This window comes from Phyllobates terribilis, unplaced genomic scaffold (assembly GCF_046119375.1).
Source record: "Phyllobates terribilis strain yellow unplaced genomic scaffold, ASM4611937v1 Scaffold_1__5_contigs__length_1240528914, whole genome shotgun sequence".
Lineage (NCBI taxonomy): Eukaryota > Metazoa > Chordata > Amphibia > Anura > Dendrobatidae > Phyllobates > Phyllobates terribilis.
Genome location: NW_027362761.1, coordinates 21,567,763 through 21,585,598, shown reverse-complemented (window position 1 = coordinate 21,585,598; position 17,836 = coordinate 21,567,763). Strand labels below are relative to the sequence as shown.

Below are 17,836 nucleotides of genomic sequence, written 5' to 3'. Positions count from 1 at the left end.
AAACGTCTTGTTAAGCTACTGTGACCTCCACATCTCTTCCAAGGGGCATTAAAACCGTCTTGTTAAGCTACTGTGACCTCCATGTCTCTACCAAGGGGCATTGAAACCATCTTGTTAAACCACTCTGACCTCCACGTCTCTTCCAAGGGGCATTAAAACCGTCTTAATAAGCTACTGTGACCTCCACGTCTCTTCCAAGGGGCATTAAAACCGTCTTGTTAACCCACTCTGACCTCCACGTCTCTTCCAAGGGGCATTAAAACCTTCTTAATAAGCTACTGTGACCTCCACGTCTTTTCCAAGGGGCATTAAAACCATCTTGTTAAGCTACTGTGACCTCCACGTCTCTTTCAAGGGGCATTTAAACCGTCATGTTAAACCACTCTGAACTCCACGTCTCTTTCAAGGGGCATTAAAACCGTCTTGTTAAACCACTCTGAACTCCACTTCTCTTGCAAGGGGCATTAAAACCGTCTTGTTAAGCTACTGTGACCTCCACGTATATTCCAAGGGGCATTAAAACAGTCTTGTTAAACCACTCTGACCTCCACATGTCTTCCAAGGGGCATTAAAACTGTCTTGTTAAGCTACTGTGACCTCCACGTCTCTTCCAAGGGGCATTAAAACCGTCTTGTTAAACCACTATGAACTCCACGTCTCTTCTAAGGGGCATTAATACCGTCTTGTTAATCCACTCTGAACTCCACGTGTCTTCCAAGGGGCATTAAAACCGTCTTGTTAAGCTACTGTGACCTCCACGTCTCTTCCAAGGGGCATTAAAACCGTTTTGTTAAACCACTGTGAACTCCACGTCTCTTCCAAGGGGCATTAAAACTGTCTTGTTAAGCTACTGTGACCTCCACGTCTCTTCCAAGGGGCATTAAAACCATCTTGTTAAACCACTATGAACTCCACGTCTCTTCCAAGGGGCATTAATACCGTCTTGTTAATCCACTCTGAACTCCACGTCTCTTCCAAGGGGCATTAAAACTGTCTTGTTAAGCTACTGTGAACTCCACGTCTCTTCCAAGGGGCATTAAAACCGTCTTGTTAAACCACTCTGAACTCCACGTCTCTTCCAAGGGGCTTTTAAACCGTCTTGTTAAGCTACTGTGACCTCAACGTCTCTTCCAAGGGGCATTAAAACCGTCTTGTTAAACCACTCTGACCTCCACGTCTCTTCCAAGGGGCATTAAAACCATCTTGTTAAACCACTCTGAACTCCAGGTCTCTTCCAAGGGGCATTAAAACCTTCTTGTTAAACCACTCTGAACTCCACAGCTCTTCCAAGGGGCATTGAAATGTTGTTTTTAATTAACTCTAACCTCCACGACTCTTCCAACGGGCATTGCATTTCCTCCTAATTTTAGTCAGCTTTTGCTTTTCAATGCAAAGGCGACCACTAAGGGAGACCCACTCCCTAAAAATGAGTAGAAGGTTTTTAGTACGCTGTAATCCACGTCTATTTCAAGGGGCATTGCAGTTCCTCATAATTTTTGGAAAGCCTTGCATTCACTGCTTAGGCCAACAGTGTATAGGAGACCCAGTTGCTATAAATGGATAAAACAGTTTAGTTAAGCCCCTCTCACCTCCATGTCACTTCCAAGGGGCATTGGAGTGCCTCGAAATTTTTGTTAGGCATTGCACTCACTGTATTCCCTATAACTGTGTAGTCGAGCCGCTCCTTTTGGTACAGAAACATATCCTACAAGACATGTGTGGTTGACTGGCCTGATATTGATGTGAATCGTCCCTGTTCCTCCTGCTCTTTCTCCTTTGCCACCACCTGATCCATCATTCATCACCTGATGCTTTGTTTTAACGGGAGTCATAGAACTGGGATAGTAGCAGGAAAACATCCAGCAATCCTCGGAGGAGGTAGGATATGCGCCAAAACGCTGACCACCTCAGGCCTAGCCGCTACTATATACATGCTCTTGCATTCCAAGGAACAGAAAGCTAAGGAGATGGATGGCCTCATGATCATGAATAATTTACTCGTTGTGTAGGAGGCTGACCACTGCTGCTGTCTACCTTCTGAACTTTGTTTTGAAGCCTGATTGACCCAGGACCCGCAATCCTCTATGTCTGGAGGACGTGTTGCATCCCAGTGTCCAACTGTGTCCCGGCTTCCACAATATTAACCCAGTGTGAAGTCGTCAGTCAGATGGACCATCCCTGGCCACATTCACTTGTCCACGTGTTTGTGGTTAGGCTGTCCTTCCCACTAAATGCACTGGGGAGGGCACAGGTAATGTTTTGGTATGCGCGCTTGTGTATAAGCCGCATCGGAACAAATAGGGGCGGCTGGGGATCGTTTATGGACACCCGGCCGCCCCCAGGTGGCTAGGGACCAAGCGTGGACACCCAGCCGCCACGCGGCTGGGGACTGAATATGGATACCAGGCCGCCGATGCAGCCATGATGTGGTGGCCAGATTCTGCCTCCACATGCCTAAAAGGCCCAATTTCAAGTGCAAGCAAGCAGTATAGTATTGCAGCCTGCGGGTGGGTGGGTGGTAGGCTGCATACTTGCGCTTGCATTGCAAGGAATGGGGGAGGTACAATTGAACACTGCCCTGGGACAAGGACTTGCACAGGGATAGTTGCAAGTCTGCATCTTCTGATGCGGCAAGGATCACTTTTGATGGGCACACTTTTAGGCAGTGACCTGGGTGTCAGAGATGCTTCCAGGGGTCTTCCCCATGCTGTTCCCATGTCTTTTCAGCACTGTATGCATGTGTAACACAGCACATGGCCAGATAAGGTTGTAAAATGTTAAAATGACATTTCCCGGTGAATGCATTCGTCACGGTTGAAAGCAATACAAAAGTGCAAAAACGCATAAAAAATCCTACTTGTGAACATAGCCCAAGGTGTGGAGGAGTATTTTTGTTTTTGGTTATTTATTTTACCTTATACACAAGTCTTTACCCTGGAAAGGATGTTCCTTAACATATTTCACAGGAAAGCCGTTTCAGTTTCGATTTTGAACGTTTTATTGTGAGCCCGTAAAAGTGGCTTAATACCTCTGACCACGTTGTTGACAGCAGTGACCTGGGGGTCAGAAATGTTTCCTGGGGCGATCCCCTTGCTGTCCCCATGTCATTTGAGCACTGTCACTATCGTTTTGGGCACTTTTTAGGCTTTCTACAGACTGCCTGGGGTGCCGCCACAAAAATGCTCAGGTCTCCCATAGACTAACATTGGGCTCGTTGCTCGAGTCGAGCACCCAAGTATCACGGTGAGCTCGGCCCAAGCTTCGAGCACCCGAGCATTTTAGTGCTCGCTCAACACTAGGTACAATACCTGCTCTCTCTCGTTCTGGGGCATACATGTCAAACTGTGGCCCGTGGGCCAAATCTGGCCCTCAGGGTGATTATATTTGGCACCGCAACACCAGAATACCCACCCCTATGTGGGTCCATTATACTGTATGGAGGACTATGTGGGGCCCATTATACTGTATGAAGGACTATGTGGGACTCATTATTCTTTATGGAGGACTATGTGGGGCCCATTATTTTGTATGGAGGACTATGTAAGACCCATTATACTATATACAGGTTGGCCCGTGACTTTGACAAAGTGCCTACACACTCCTTCTAGGCTGCAAGTCTCACACTGTAGGTCACAGACAGTTCCTTTCTGCCACTGATCAACTCCTGTTTCCTTCAGTACCTGGAGAGATTACTCATGCTCCTCTCCACTCACACAAACAAATTTCCATTTCTTCGATCAGGTCTCTGCTCACACAATCGAAGTTCTGCTTCTCCAACCGGGTCTCCGCTCACACGATCGAAGTTCTGTTTCTCCAACCAGGTCTCCGCTCACACAATCTAAGTTCCGTTATCTTAGCCTTGATAATCAATATCTCCTGTCCTCCATAAGGACTATGCACCCCTTGCTTCATCCACATCCGATGATGGCCTAGTGTTTCTGAACACGTCTTTATAGGATTTGGCTGTAAGCCAGTGCTGGCCTTGCTCTCACAGGTGACTAGTTACAAGTCTTTGAGACAACTTACTCTTGTCCTGGCCCCTGTGGACCTTTGTATTTTTCTGCTGCGTCACAGCAGATCACATGTCTCTTGTGTCAGAAGCTGCTACTTTCCTCCCATTCAACCTGTCTCCCTTTTCCTTGGTTCCAATATTCTTTCAGGTTCCTACATCTATCTTCTCTGATCAATTGATAGCAGCATCTGCACAAAAATGCTTTACAGTACATTCCGATTATATGAGTCATTCCAGTTCAGATCCTGACAGTGAGAGCCATAAATAGAAGACCAGTATTGGAAACTGCCGATACTGGGTGCTTGAGATTTTACAAGATTTACAACCTTTCCTTAAAGCAATGGAAGTATGTGTCTAAAAAAAAAAAAAGCCCCAGAGGCCTGTGTGAAAATTGCAAGATTACTAATTTAGTTTTTTTTTTTTAAATAAAGATGGTAATATGAAAAAAAATTGCTATATTTTAAAAAAATCACCTATAACACAAAAATCTGATTTAAACAATGGATCATTTTCTGTGGGTAGCCTCTCTTTAAAGAAGCAACTTAGTAAATGGGGATTGTCCAGTGGTATCAGGAGAAGTCCATTAGAGTCTTATACCTGACATTCCACACTAGACAACCGTATCAAAGGATACATATGATACAGAACAAAACTCTATATCAAAGCCATTATTTACTAACAACTGGATTTATTACAATTATATGTCTTCTTTTCAGGGGAACTTTGGCAGTGTGGAGCTCTGCAGATATGATCCTTTAGGCGACAATACGGGAGAGCTGGTTGCAGTAAAAAAACTTCAGCACAGTACAGCTGAGCATGTCCGTGATTTTCACAGGGAGAGTCTCATTCTACGTGCTCTCCATAGTGACTACATTGTAAAGTACAAAGGGATATGCTATAGTGCAGGTGAGTTTTTATATAGTACCTACCTATTGCCTGAACGTTATCTCTGGTGTTCTAAAAAAAAATGTTTTGCAAGGTCAGAAGCTTGCTCCATTACGCCATCTCATCAAGACTGGTGAGAAAAAAAAGATGGTTTTGAAGAATTGTGGCCTTAATAGTGTCTGAAATAACATATATTAAACCAAGTAGAAAATATAGCCACAGAGTTTCAGGTGCGTGAAAACAACAGAACCCAATAGATCACACTGTAAGTCAATAAGGCGCTGGTGGTAACTGATGTGAATGATCTGATTGTGCAATGTGGTTTCTATAAACAGAAACCTTACATATGTCACTGCGCCAATGTAATGTAATGTAATTATGGGAAAATGTAGGTAATCAGCCATGATTAAGACACAAATTAGCTGGACATAAATTTTTCGTACAACACCCACATGTTTTGATAAGTCATTAGCATTCTGAAATTAATTAACTTGACCCTACTATAAAATGTGAGCCCAGAATCAGAAAGAATAATTTATGATGTGTTCAAACAATAGAACCTGACTAACCAGAGTTGCTCAATTGGATCTGTCTTGCAACAGATCCAGATATACTTTGTAGTCTCCGTTAGTAGTTCAACCCAGTTGTGAATAGAGCTATAGATAAACATATGAACAACAGCAATCCAACCATTGTCAGATTAAGTTAATAACATGCATTTTCTTGTTACAATAGACAGGGCCGGCTCCAGGTTTTTGTGGGCCCTGGGCGAAAGAGTCTCAGTGGGCCCCTTTAACACATATCACGTTTCATGATGCACAGATACCGCAGAGAAATATATATATAGTACAATGCCGAAGATTTCACTTCTTACATTACATGAGTGATATCTATTGTAAATTCTATAATAGCTCAGAACCCGGCAAATTCTCTCAATGCACAGTGCATACCGGACAGTATAGTCCTCCATGCAGTATTATGGGCCCCATATATTGCTCCATGCAGAATACTGGTCCCCATATAAGGCTCCATACAGGATACTGGTCCCCATATAACGCTCCATGCAGGATACTGGTCCCCATATAATGCTTCATGCAGGATACTGGTCCCCATATAACGTTCCATTCAGGATACTGGTCCCCAAATAATGCTCCATACACGATACTGGCCCCCATATAGCGCTCCATACAGAATACTGGCCCCCACATAATGCAACATGCAGGATGTCACCCCCCCCCATATAATGCCCCATGCAGGATGTCACCCCCCCATATAATGCCCCATGCAGGATGTCACCCCCCCCCACATAATACCCCATGCAGGATGTCACCTCCCCGCCCCCATATAATACCCCATGCAGGATGTAACTTCTCCCCCCATATAATGCCCCATGCAGGATGTCACCTCTCCCCCCATATAATGCCCCATGCAGGATGTCACCCCCCCCAAATAATGCCCCATGCAGGATGTTACCTCTTCCCCCATATAATGCCCAATGCAGGATGTCACCCCCCCATATAATGCCCCATGCAGAAATTCACCTCTTCCCCCATATAATGCCCCTGCAGAATGTCACCTCTCCCCTCATATAATGCCCTTGCAGGATGTCACCTCTCCCCCCCATATAATGCCCCATGCAGGATGTCACCTCTCCCCCCCCATATAATGCCCCATGCATGATGTCACCTCTTCCCCCCATATAATGCCCCAAGCAGGATGTCACCTCTCCCCCCATATAATGCCCAATGCAGAATGTCACTACCCTCCCATATAATGCACTATGCAGGATACTGGCCCCCATATGATGCTCCAAAGAGGATACTGGCTCCTTTAAAACGCTCCATACAGAATACTGGCCCCCACATAATGCCCCATGCAGGATGTCACCTCTCCCCCCCCATATAATGTCCCATGCAAGATGTCACTTGTCCCCCCCCCACCATATAATGCCCCATGCAGGATGTCGCTTGTCCCCCCCCTATATAATGCCCCATGCCTCCATACATATAAAAAAAAAAAATCAAATACTCACCTCACTTCTCACCTGTTGCTGCTGCTCCGGACCCCTCACCCGCGCCAGCGTCTTCCCGCTTTGAGCTGCCTGTGACGGCTCAGGAGAGAGCGCGGAGTAAAGACGTCACCGCACCCTCTGATCTGAAACGTCACAGTGCAGCAGCCGCGGAAGAGACCGGAGCTGCTGCGGAGGCACGGGGAGAGGTAAGTATTGTATCGGGGCTCTGAGCAAGCGGGGGGAGCAGGCGCTGACACCGGCCCTGCACTGCTCACGGGTCCCATAGCGCGCCGGGGTGCCCGACGGTGAGTGGGCCCCCCGCCTGCTCAGGGCCCCGCAACTTGCCCGGATGCGCCGGGTGCTGACGTCGGGTCTGACAATAGTACTTGTCAACATGCAGAATGTATTAGGCATCAGATGAACATTGGGATCTTGAAGTTGATGTATTTCTAACAGGAAGAATGAGAAGGTGGCATGCTCCGATAAACCATGTTTTCATTAAACCCTTTCAAGACATGGTGATTTTTCATTTTTGCACCTTTGTTTTTTCCTCCTGTTTTATCAAGAGTCATATTTTTTTTATCTTTTGGTCAACTTTGCCGTTTAAATTCTTTATTTTTTTTTGCGACATGAGTTGTGGTTTTGATCAACAACATTTATTTTCCCATAATATATACTGAAAATGGGGAAAAAAATCCAAGTGGGATGAAATGGTGAATACACATATAGTTTTTGAGGCATTGTTTTTACAGCGTTCGCTGTGCACTAAAAATGACCAGACAATATTTTCCAGGTCAGTGCAATTACAATGATACCAAACATCTAAAGGCTTTTTTTATATATATTTTAGCTGTTAAAAATTGTATGAACTTAGTAAGAAAAGAAATTGTTTGTGTTGCATTTTCTGAGATCCTTAACTATTTTATTTTTCCATCGATTAAGCTGCTTGAGCTTGGTTTTTATGCTCACTGAACTGTAATTTTTATTGATAAAATTTTGGGATACATACAGTACAGGCCAAAAGTTTGGACACACCTTCTCATTTAAAGACATTTCTGTATTTTCATGACTATGAAAATTGTACATTCACACTGAAGGCATCAAAACTATGAATTAACACATGTGGAATTATATACTTAACAAAAAAGTGTGAAACAACTGAAAATATGTCTTATATTCTAGGTTCTTCAAAGTAGCCACCTTTTGCTTTGATGACTGCTTTGCACACTCTTGGCATTCTCTTGATGAGCTTCAATAGGTAGTCACCGGAAATGGTCTTCCATTTGGGGTGAGCTGGACCGCAGAGTGAAGGCAAAAGGGCCAACAAGTGCTAAGCATCTCTGGGAACTCCTTCAAGATTGTTGGAAGACCATTTCCGGTGACTACCTATTGAAGCTCATCAAGAGAATGCCAAGAGTGTACAAAGCAGTCATCAAAGCAAAAGGTGGCTACTTTGAAGAACCTAGAATATAAGACATATTTTCAGTTGTTTCGCACTTTTTTTTAAGTATATAATTCCACATGTGTTAATTCATAGTTTTGATGCCTTCACTGTGAATGTACAATTTTCATAGTCATGAAAATACAGAAAAATCTTTAAATGAGAAGGTGTGTCCAAACTTTTGGTCTGTACTGTATATGAGTTTCACTTTTTGTATTGAAGAACTGAAATAAATTAACTTTTTGATGATATTCTAATGTTGTGAGATGCACCTGTATATGCTAAAAAGAATGAGCTTTTTAACCACTTCAGGTTTGCTAAGACATGAAGTGGCTAAAAGAAGTGACTGGTCCATTTAACAAAATAAATAAAAACTGATGGCTCAGAGATGTCGGAAAAGACGACCAAAAATAAGCAAAAAAAAAAGTTACTTCAGGACAAAATGTAGACTGTGTCCTGAAGCGTCATCTGTCTCAAAACTCCACAGATTTGCAGAAGTCTAAAAAGTCGTGCACACATGCTCTGAGAGTGCTCATACTCTTCAGATAGTAGTTAACACCCCCATACACATTAGACTAAAGTTGGCCAAACCCGTTGATACCAACAGGTTCTGCTGACAGTCCAATGTGTATTGGTGGCTCTGACTAATGATTGACAAGAGAGATAAGAATCCAGCATGTCCGATTTTGGAAAGTAGATACTTTTGTTCTCTAAGTGATAAGCTGCTGCTAGAGATGTCTAACAGCAGCTCTCACAGAGAACACAGGAGTGCGCGGCAGAGTGAGCAATCCTGTATATGGGAGAGCCGGGCAAGATAACTGCCGGCTGAACAATTGAACAGCTACTGTATCTATAGTGTATGGGGGCTCTAGTCAATTTCTTGTTCAGCTGACAGACATTCAGACATCTGTATTTTTAGTTCAGCACACTGATCTTATGTTATAGTATCAAGTCTCATAAATTAAAGATTATAACATTTACATCACTACATCACCAGAACCAATGTCAGTGCAGTAATACATCACCAGAACCACCGTCAGTGCAGTAATACATCACCAGAACCACCGTCAGTGCAGTAATACATCACCAGAACCACCGTCAGTGTAGTCATACATCACCAGAACCTCTGTCAGTACAGCAAGACATCACCAGGACCTCCATCTTACATGAATTGCCAAGTTTAGAACAGCAATCAATTGCAGTTTCAGGTCAGCCCCAAATATAATTGTAAGCAGACATCTCAAGTTTCAAAGTTATTCCCTATCCACGGGATAAAGAATTATTTTCCAATCACTGGTGATCCAACCTCTGTGGTTCCCACCGATCCTGAGAACAGGGGATCTGAAGAGCCCCAGTTGAATGGAGCAGAGACATCTGCACTACTGCTCCATTCATTCTAGGGGGAGCGCCAAGGGTCAGCAGAGTGCTGCGATTGGTAATCTCCGGGACTGCCATTAAGAATGAATGGAGCGGTAGTGCGGATGATCAATCTCTGCTCCGGTTTTCGAAAACACTGGGGGTCCAACCACATGCGGATAGGGGATAATTTTCCAGCTTGAAACAACCCCTTTAAGGAGCAATAAAGGGGTTGTACGGTTTAAAACTACAAATCTGCAGTCACTATGTGACTGCAGAATTGTGAATCCACCCAGTGCACACACTGCTTGCTGTGAGTATCTTCCGGTGTCAGTGCCGGGAACGGTGGTCATATGATAGCAAGTATGTGATATGCATACTCCCGGCCACAATCCGCCTAGATGGGCGCATCCTCACTCATTTTACTTGCACTAGATGGTGGCCCGATTCTAATGCATCGGGTATTCTAGAATAGGTATGCGGCCTACCGGGTGCAATCAGCAGAGCTGTGTTTAAATTTGGGGCCAAAATCGCTGATTGGTCGCGTTCGGCAACTGTGACCAATCAGCAAAGCGGTGTTTAAATTTGGCGGCAATATCGATGATTGGTCGCAGGCGGCGGCCGTGACCAATCAGCGAACCGTGTTAGTGAGGACTGGAGAGCGTGTTTAAATTTGGCACCAAAATCACTGATTAGTCGCGACCAATCAGCAGAGCGGTGTTTAAATTTGGCGCCAATACTGCTGACTGGTCGCGGCCGCCGACCGCGACCAATCAGCAGAGCGATGCAGAGCGGGGTTTAAATTTGGCGCCAAAATCACTGATTAGTCGCGACCAATCAGCAGAGCGGTGTTTAAATTTGGCGCCAATACTGCTGACTGGTCGCGGCCGCCGACCGCGACCAATCAGCAGAGCGATGCAGAGCGGGGTTTAAATTTGGCGCCAAAATCGCTGATTGGTCACGGCCGACAACCGCGACCAATCAGCAGAGAGGTGTTTAAATTTGGCGCCAATCTCGCTGATTGTTCGCAGCTGGCGGACGCGACCAATCATCAGAGCAGGGTTTAAATTTGGCACCAATAATGCTGATGGGTCGCGGCCGGCGACCGCGACCAATCAGCAGAGCGGGGTTTACATTTGGCCCCAATGCTGCCGATTGGTCGCGGCCGGCGACCGTGACCAATCAGCAGAGCGTTGTTTAATTTTGGCACAAAAAACGCAGATTGGTCGCGGCCGGTGGTTGCGACCAATCAGCAGAGTGAGGTTTAAATTTGGCGCCAATACTGCTCACTGGTCACGGCCGACAACCGCGACCAATCAGCAGAGCGGTGTTTAAATTTTGCGCCAATACTGCTGATTGATCTCGGCCAGCGACCGCGATCAATCAGCAGAGCGTTGCTTAATTTTGGCGCCAATCTCATTGATTGGTTGCGGCTGGAGTCCGCAACCAATCAGCAGAGCGTTGTTTAAATTTGGCACCAATCTCGCTGATTGGACGCGTCCTGCATCCGCGTCCAATCAGCACAGCAGTGTTTAAATGTGGCGGCAAGATCGGTGATTGGTCGCGGCCGCTATTTAAATGTGGCGCCCAAATCGGTGATTGGTTGCGGGCAGCGGCCGCGACCAATCAGCAGAGCGGTGTTTAACTTTAGCGCCAAGATCACTGATTGGTCGGGTGTGGAGAGCGCGACCAATCAGCGAATCGTATTGGTGAGGAGCGGGGAGCGGAATCGTATTAGTGAGGACCGGGGAGCGCCGCTGCCTTTGCGGCTACTTCCGCTGCGAGAAGCCGGGACATGAGCGACTGCTCGCAGGAGAAGTATCCCGACCCGCAGCGCCGCTCCCCGGTCCTCTCTTCACACCCTAGCCGCTGATGTCCCCACAGTATCTGCATGGTGTTACAAAGGTCCGGACATTTGTGTTAAAAATCGCTGATTGGTCACTGGCGCTGCTCGCGGCGCCAAATTTAAATATCGGCCGCGACCAATCACCGATCTTGGCTCCACATTTAAACACCGCTGTGCTGATTGGTCGCCGACGCTGTGTGCGACCAATCACCGATTTTGGCGGCACATTTAAATAGCGTCCGCGACTAATCAGTACAGCGGTGTTTAAATGTGGAGCCAAGATCGGTGATTGGTCGCGGCCAATATTTAAATTTGACGCCCAAATCGGTGATTGGTCGCGGGCAGCGCCCGCGACCAATCAGCGATTTTTAACACAAATGTCCGGGTCTTTGTAACACCATGCGGATACTGTGGGGCCATCAGCGGCTAGGGTGTGAAGGGAGGACCGGGGAGCGGCGCTGCGGGTCGGGATACTTCTGCTCCGAGCGCCCGCTCATGTCCCGGGTTCTCGGAGCGGAAGTATCCGCACAGGCAGCGGCGCTGACATCCATGCAGCTAGGGTGTGAAGGGAGGACCGGGGAGCGGCGCTGACATCCAATTGGTCGCGGCCGCTATTTAAATGTGCCACACAAATCGGTGATTGGTCGCCGACTTGGCCCGCGACCAATCACTGATCTTGCGGCCAAAGTTAAACAGTACTGTGCTGATTGGTCGCGGACGCTGCCCGCGACCAATCACCGATTTGGGCGCCAAATTTAAATATCGGCCGCGACCAATCACCGATCTTGGCTCCACATTTAAACATCGCTGTGCTGATTGGTCGCCGACACTGGGCGCGACCAATCACCGATTTTGGCGCCACATTTAAATAGCGCCCGCGACCAATCCGCACAGCGGTGTTTAAATGTGGCGCCCAAATCGGTGATTGGTCGCGGGCAGCGTCCGCGACCAATCAGCACCTTAGTGTTTAACTTTTGCGGCAAGATCAGTCATTGGTCGTGGGTCAAGACTGCGACCAATCACCGATTTGTGCGGCAGATTTAAATAGCGGCCGCGACCAATTGGATGTCAGCGCCGCTCCCCCGTCCTCTCTTCACACCCTAGCCGCATGGATGTTAGCGGCGCTGCCTGTGCGGATACTTCCGCTGCGAGAACCCGGGACATGAGCGGGCGCTCGCAGCAGAAGTATCTCGACCCGCAGTGCCGCTCCCCGGTCCTCCCTTCACACCCTAGCCGCTGATGTCCCCACAGTATCCGCATGGTGTTACAAAGGTCCGGACATTTGTGTTAAAAATCGCTGATTGGTCGATGGCGCTGCCCGCGACCAATCACCGATTTGGGCGCCAAATTTAAATATCGGCCACGACCAATCACCGATCTTGGCTCCACATTTAAACACCGCTGTACTGATTGGTCGCGGCCGATATTTAAATTTGGCGCCCAAATAGGTGATCGGATACAGTGGGGACATCAGCGGCTAGGGTGTGAAGGGAGGACCGGGGAGCGGCGCTGCGAGTCCGGATACTTCTGCTGCGAGCGCCCACTCATGTCCCGGGTTCTTCCAGCGGAAGTATCCGCACAGGCAGCGGCGCTGACATCCAATTGGTCGCGGACGCTATTTAAAATTGCCGCACAAATCGGTGATTGGTCGCTGTCTTGGCCCGCGACCAATGACTGATCTTGGCGCCAAAGTTAAACACTATTGTGCTGATTGGTTGCGGACGCTGACCGCGACCAATCACCGATTTGGGCGCCAAATTTAAATATCAGCCGCGACCAATCACCGATTTGGGCACCAAATTTAAATATCGGCCGCGACCAATCACCGATCTTAGCTCCACATTTAAACACCGCTGTGGTGATTGGTCGCGGCCGATATTTAAATTTGGCGCCCAAATCGGTGATTGGTCGCGGGCAGCGTTGGCGACCAATCAGCACAGCGGTGTTTAAGTTTTGCGCTAAGATCAGTGATTGGTCGGGTCCAAAGACCGCGATCAATCATCAAATCGTCTTGGTGAGGACCGGGGAGCGGCGCTGCCTGTGCGGCTACTTACTCTGCGAGAACCCGGGACATCGCGGGCGCTCGCAGCAGAAGTATCCCGACCCACAGCGCCGCTCCCCGGTCCTCCCTTCCGCATGGAGGTCAGCGGCGCCGGCGGTCCTTCCGCTGATACCGGCTGGGAGATGAGCGCCTCGCGCCGCTCATCTCCCGGCTGCATCTCCGTCCCGCAGATGGGTCCGGCGGTCGGGTTCCTTCTGCTGTTGCCGGCCGGGAGATGAGCGCCTCGCGGCGCTCATCTCCTGGCTGCATCGCCGCTCAGCTCCGTCCCGCAGATGAGCCGCTAACGGCCGCCATCTTTTTTTAGAAATCCCCCGGCGCTGATTGGCCGCTGCCGGACCAATGAGCGACGCGGGATTTCCTGGACAGACAGACAGACAGACGGGATAAGACGATTATATATATAGATAGTCTGATTGTGGCCGGAAGTATGTAAATCACTTAATGCAGTCACCGTTCCCAAAGAAAAATCCTCATAGCAAGCAGTGCGTGATATGAGGATTCACAAGTCTGCAATCACATAGAGTGACTGCAGATTTGTAGTTTTAGACCAGACAACCCCTTTAACACTGTAGCCGATAATGGGAAAATGATTATCGATCTATCTAAAGAGGCTGTCAATCACCCGATGCACAAGTAAAACTTTCTTCGTTGGGCAAAATTAATTTTAAGCTTACTGAAAGGGAGTCTGTCATCCCAAAAGAACAATTAGACTGCATAAAGATTCATATAGGGGCCATAGCCCCTACTAAAATAATACCATATATAGTTTAGCATAATATCTCCTGAAAAAACGACATATAATATGCTAATGCACCAACTAAGCCTTGGTGTACTGTTATGACCTAACATTTGAAAAATTAAAGGGAACCTGTCACCTGTCCCCATATAAATATACTAGAATGCTGTATATCTGTCGTCAATTTCCTATGCAAGGCACAGACGGCAAGGTCCAGTCCGATGGGCGCCTCTGATCTTGATCCAGCGGCTCCTCTCCTTTTACAATCGTCATCCTCCTTCCGTGCTTTATGTGGATGACGCGTCCAACTTCATCATGGTGTCACCCCATCACGTTCCTGCTCAGGCGCACTTCTTTCTGCCCATGCTGAGGGCAGAGCGAAGTACTGTAGTGTGCATGAGTCAGGAAAGTCAAAAGACCACTGATAACACATAGGTAAATCTGGCGCATGCGTACTACGGAACTTTGCTCTGCCCTCGGCATGGGCAGAGAGAAGTGCACCTGTGCAGGAGAACAATGGGGGACACTGTGATGATGATGTAGGTCGCGTCATCCACACGAAGCAAAGAAGGAAGACAGCGCTCATAAGAAGAGATCAAGACCAGAGACGCCCAACAGATCAGACCGTGCCATCTGTGGGTGTAACAAAAGCTATTTTTTGTGCCTTGCATAGGGGATTGGGCACATACAGACAGCATAGCAGTATGCTGTATCAGAGGGCTTATAGGCACTGACCGTACTTTATATGGGGAAAACCTGGTGGCAGGTTCTCTTTAAAGCAAGTGCCTTGCTTTATAGTGATCCGTTGGTAAGAACGAGCACACTCTAACATCAGTTCACCAGTCTGCGCTGGAGGAGCACAGTAGCACGCTCCAAGTGTCAGTGTGCACACTATGTGGCTGCTTTCTGACGCCTGGTTCCTGTCTGTCTGCGGCTGCCACTCGGTGCTTCACACCCCCCTTCATGTTCTCCATACTGTAATTCACACCCCTCCTTCATGTTCTCCATACTGTAATTCACACCCCTCCTTCATGTTCTCCATACTGTGCTTCACACTCCCTTCATGTTCTCCATACTGTGCTTCACACTCCCCCCTTCATGTTTTCCATACTGTGCTTCACACCCCTCTTCATGTTTTCCATACTGTGCTTCACACCCCCTTCATGTTTTCCATACTGTGCTTCACACCCCCCTTCATGCTTTCCATACTGTGCTTCACACCCCCCTTCATGTTTTCCATACTGTGCTTCACACCGCCTTCATGTTTTCCATACTATGCTACACACCGCCTTCATGTTTTCCATACTGTGCTACACTCCCCCCTTTATGTTTTCCATACTGTGCTTCACACCCCCTTCATGTTTTCCATACTGTGCTTCACACCCCTCTTCATGTTTTCCATACTGTGCTTCACACCCCCTTTCATGTTTTCCATACTGTGCTTCACACCCCCCCTTCATGTTTTCCACACTGTGCTTCACACCCCTCTTCATGTTTTCCATACTGTGCTTCACACGCCCTTCATGTTTTCCATACTGTGCTTTACACCCCCTTCATGTTTTCCATACTGTGGTTCACACCCCCCTTCATGTTTTCCATACTGTGCTTCACACCCCCCTTCATGTTTTCCATACTGTGGTTCACACCCCCCTTCATGTTTTCCATACTGTGCTTCACACCCCCCTTCATGTTTTCCACACTGTGCTTCACACCCCTCTTCATGTTTTCCATACTGTGCTTCACACGCCCTTCATGTTTTCCATACTGTGCTTTACACCCCCCTTCATGTTTTCCATACTGTGCTTCACACCCCCCTTCATGTTTTCCATACTGTGCTTCACACTCCCTTCATGTTTTCCATACTGTGCTTCACACCCCCCTTCATGTTTTCCATACTGTGCTTCACACCGCCTTCATGTTTTCCATACTGTGCTACACACCCCCCTTCATGTTTTCCATACTGTGCTTCACACCGCCTTCATGTTTTCCATACTGTGCTTCACACCCCCCTTCATGTTTTCCATACTGTGCTTCACACCGCCTTCATGTTTTCCATACTGTGCTACACACCCCCCTTCATGTTTTCCATACTGTGCTTCACACCCCCTTCATGTTTTCCATACTGTGCTTCACACCCCCTTTCATGTTTTCCATACTGTGCTTCACACCCCCCTTCATGTTTTCCACACTGTGCTTCACACCCCCCTTCATGTTTTCCATACTGTGCTTCACACCCCCTTTCATGTTTTCCATACTGTGGTTCACACCCCCCTTCATGTTTTCCATACTGTGCTTCACACCCCCCTTCATGTTTTCCACACTGTGCTTCACACCCCCTTTCATGTTTTCCATACTGTGGTTCACACCCCCCTTCATGTTTTCCATACTGTGGTTCACACCCCCCTTCATGTTTTCCATACTGTGCTTCACACCCCCCTTCATGTTTTCCATACTGTGCTTCACACCCCCCTTCATGTTTTCCATACTGTGCTTCACACCCCCCTTCATGTTTTCCATACTGTGCTTCACACCCCCTTTCATGTTTTCCATACTGTGCTTCACACCCCCCTTCATGTTTTCCATACTGTGCTTCACACCCCCCTTCATGTTTTCCATACTGTGCTTCACACCCCCCTTCATGTTTTCCATACTGTGCTTCACACCCCCCTTCATGTTTTCCACACTGTGCTTCACACCCCCTTTCATGTTTTCCATACTGTGGTTCACACCCCCCTTCATGTTTTCCATACTGTGGTTCACACCCCCCTTCATGTTTTCCATACTGTGGTTCACACCCCCCTTCATGTTTTCCATACTGTGCTTCACACCCCCCTTCATGTTTTCCATACTGTGCTTCACACCCCCCTTCATGTTTTCCATACTGTGCTTCACACCCCCTTTCATGTTTTCCATACTGTGCTTCACACCCCCCTTCATGTTTTCCATACTGTGCTTCACACCCCCCTTCATGTTTTCCATACTGTGCTTCACACCCCCCTTCATGTTTTCCATACTGTGCTTCACACCCCCCTTCATGTTTTCCATACTGTGGTTCACACCCCCCTTCATGTTTTCCATACTGTGCTTCACACCCCCCTTCATGTTTTCCACACTGTGCTTCACACCCCCCTTCATGTTTTCCATACTGTGCTTCACACCCCCTTTCATGTTTTCCATACTGTGCTTCACACCCCTCTTCATGTTTTCCACACTGTGCTTCACACCCCCCTTCATGTTTTCCATACTGTGCTTCACACCCCCTTCATGTTTTCCATACTGTGCTTTACACCCCCCTTCATGTTTTCCATACTGTGGTTCACACCCCCCTTCATGTTTTCCATACTGTGGTTCACACCCCCCCTTCATGTTTTCCATACTGTGCTTCACACCCTCCATACTTCACTCCCCGCACCCGCTGCATCTTCGGCTCTGTGAGCGCTTACCTGCTCCAGGTTTCAACTTGTCCTCCATGGCACTCTGTACAGAG

The 17,836-nt window shown here is 47.5% G+C and overlaps 1 protein-coding gene across 1 annotated transcript in view; it reads left to right on the top strand.

Moving 5' to 3' along the window:
- The window catches only part of JAK3 (Janus kinase 3), a 792,993-nt gene that overhangs the window by 415,431 nt on the left and 359,726 nt on the right, over positions 1-17,836 (top strand). Inside the window, exon 19 of the mRNA XM_073658556.1 lies at positions 4,729-4,918. Coding sequence (XP_073514657.1) covers positions 4,729-4,918 — 190 coding nt within the window. The remainder of the gene's footprint in view (positions 1-4,728; positions 4,919-17,836) is intronic.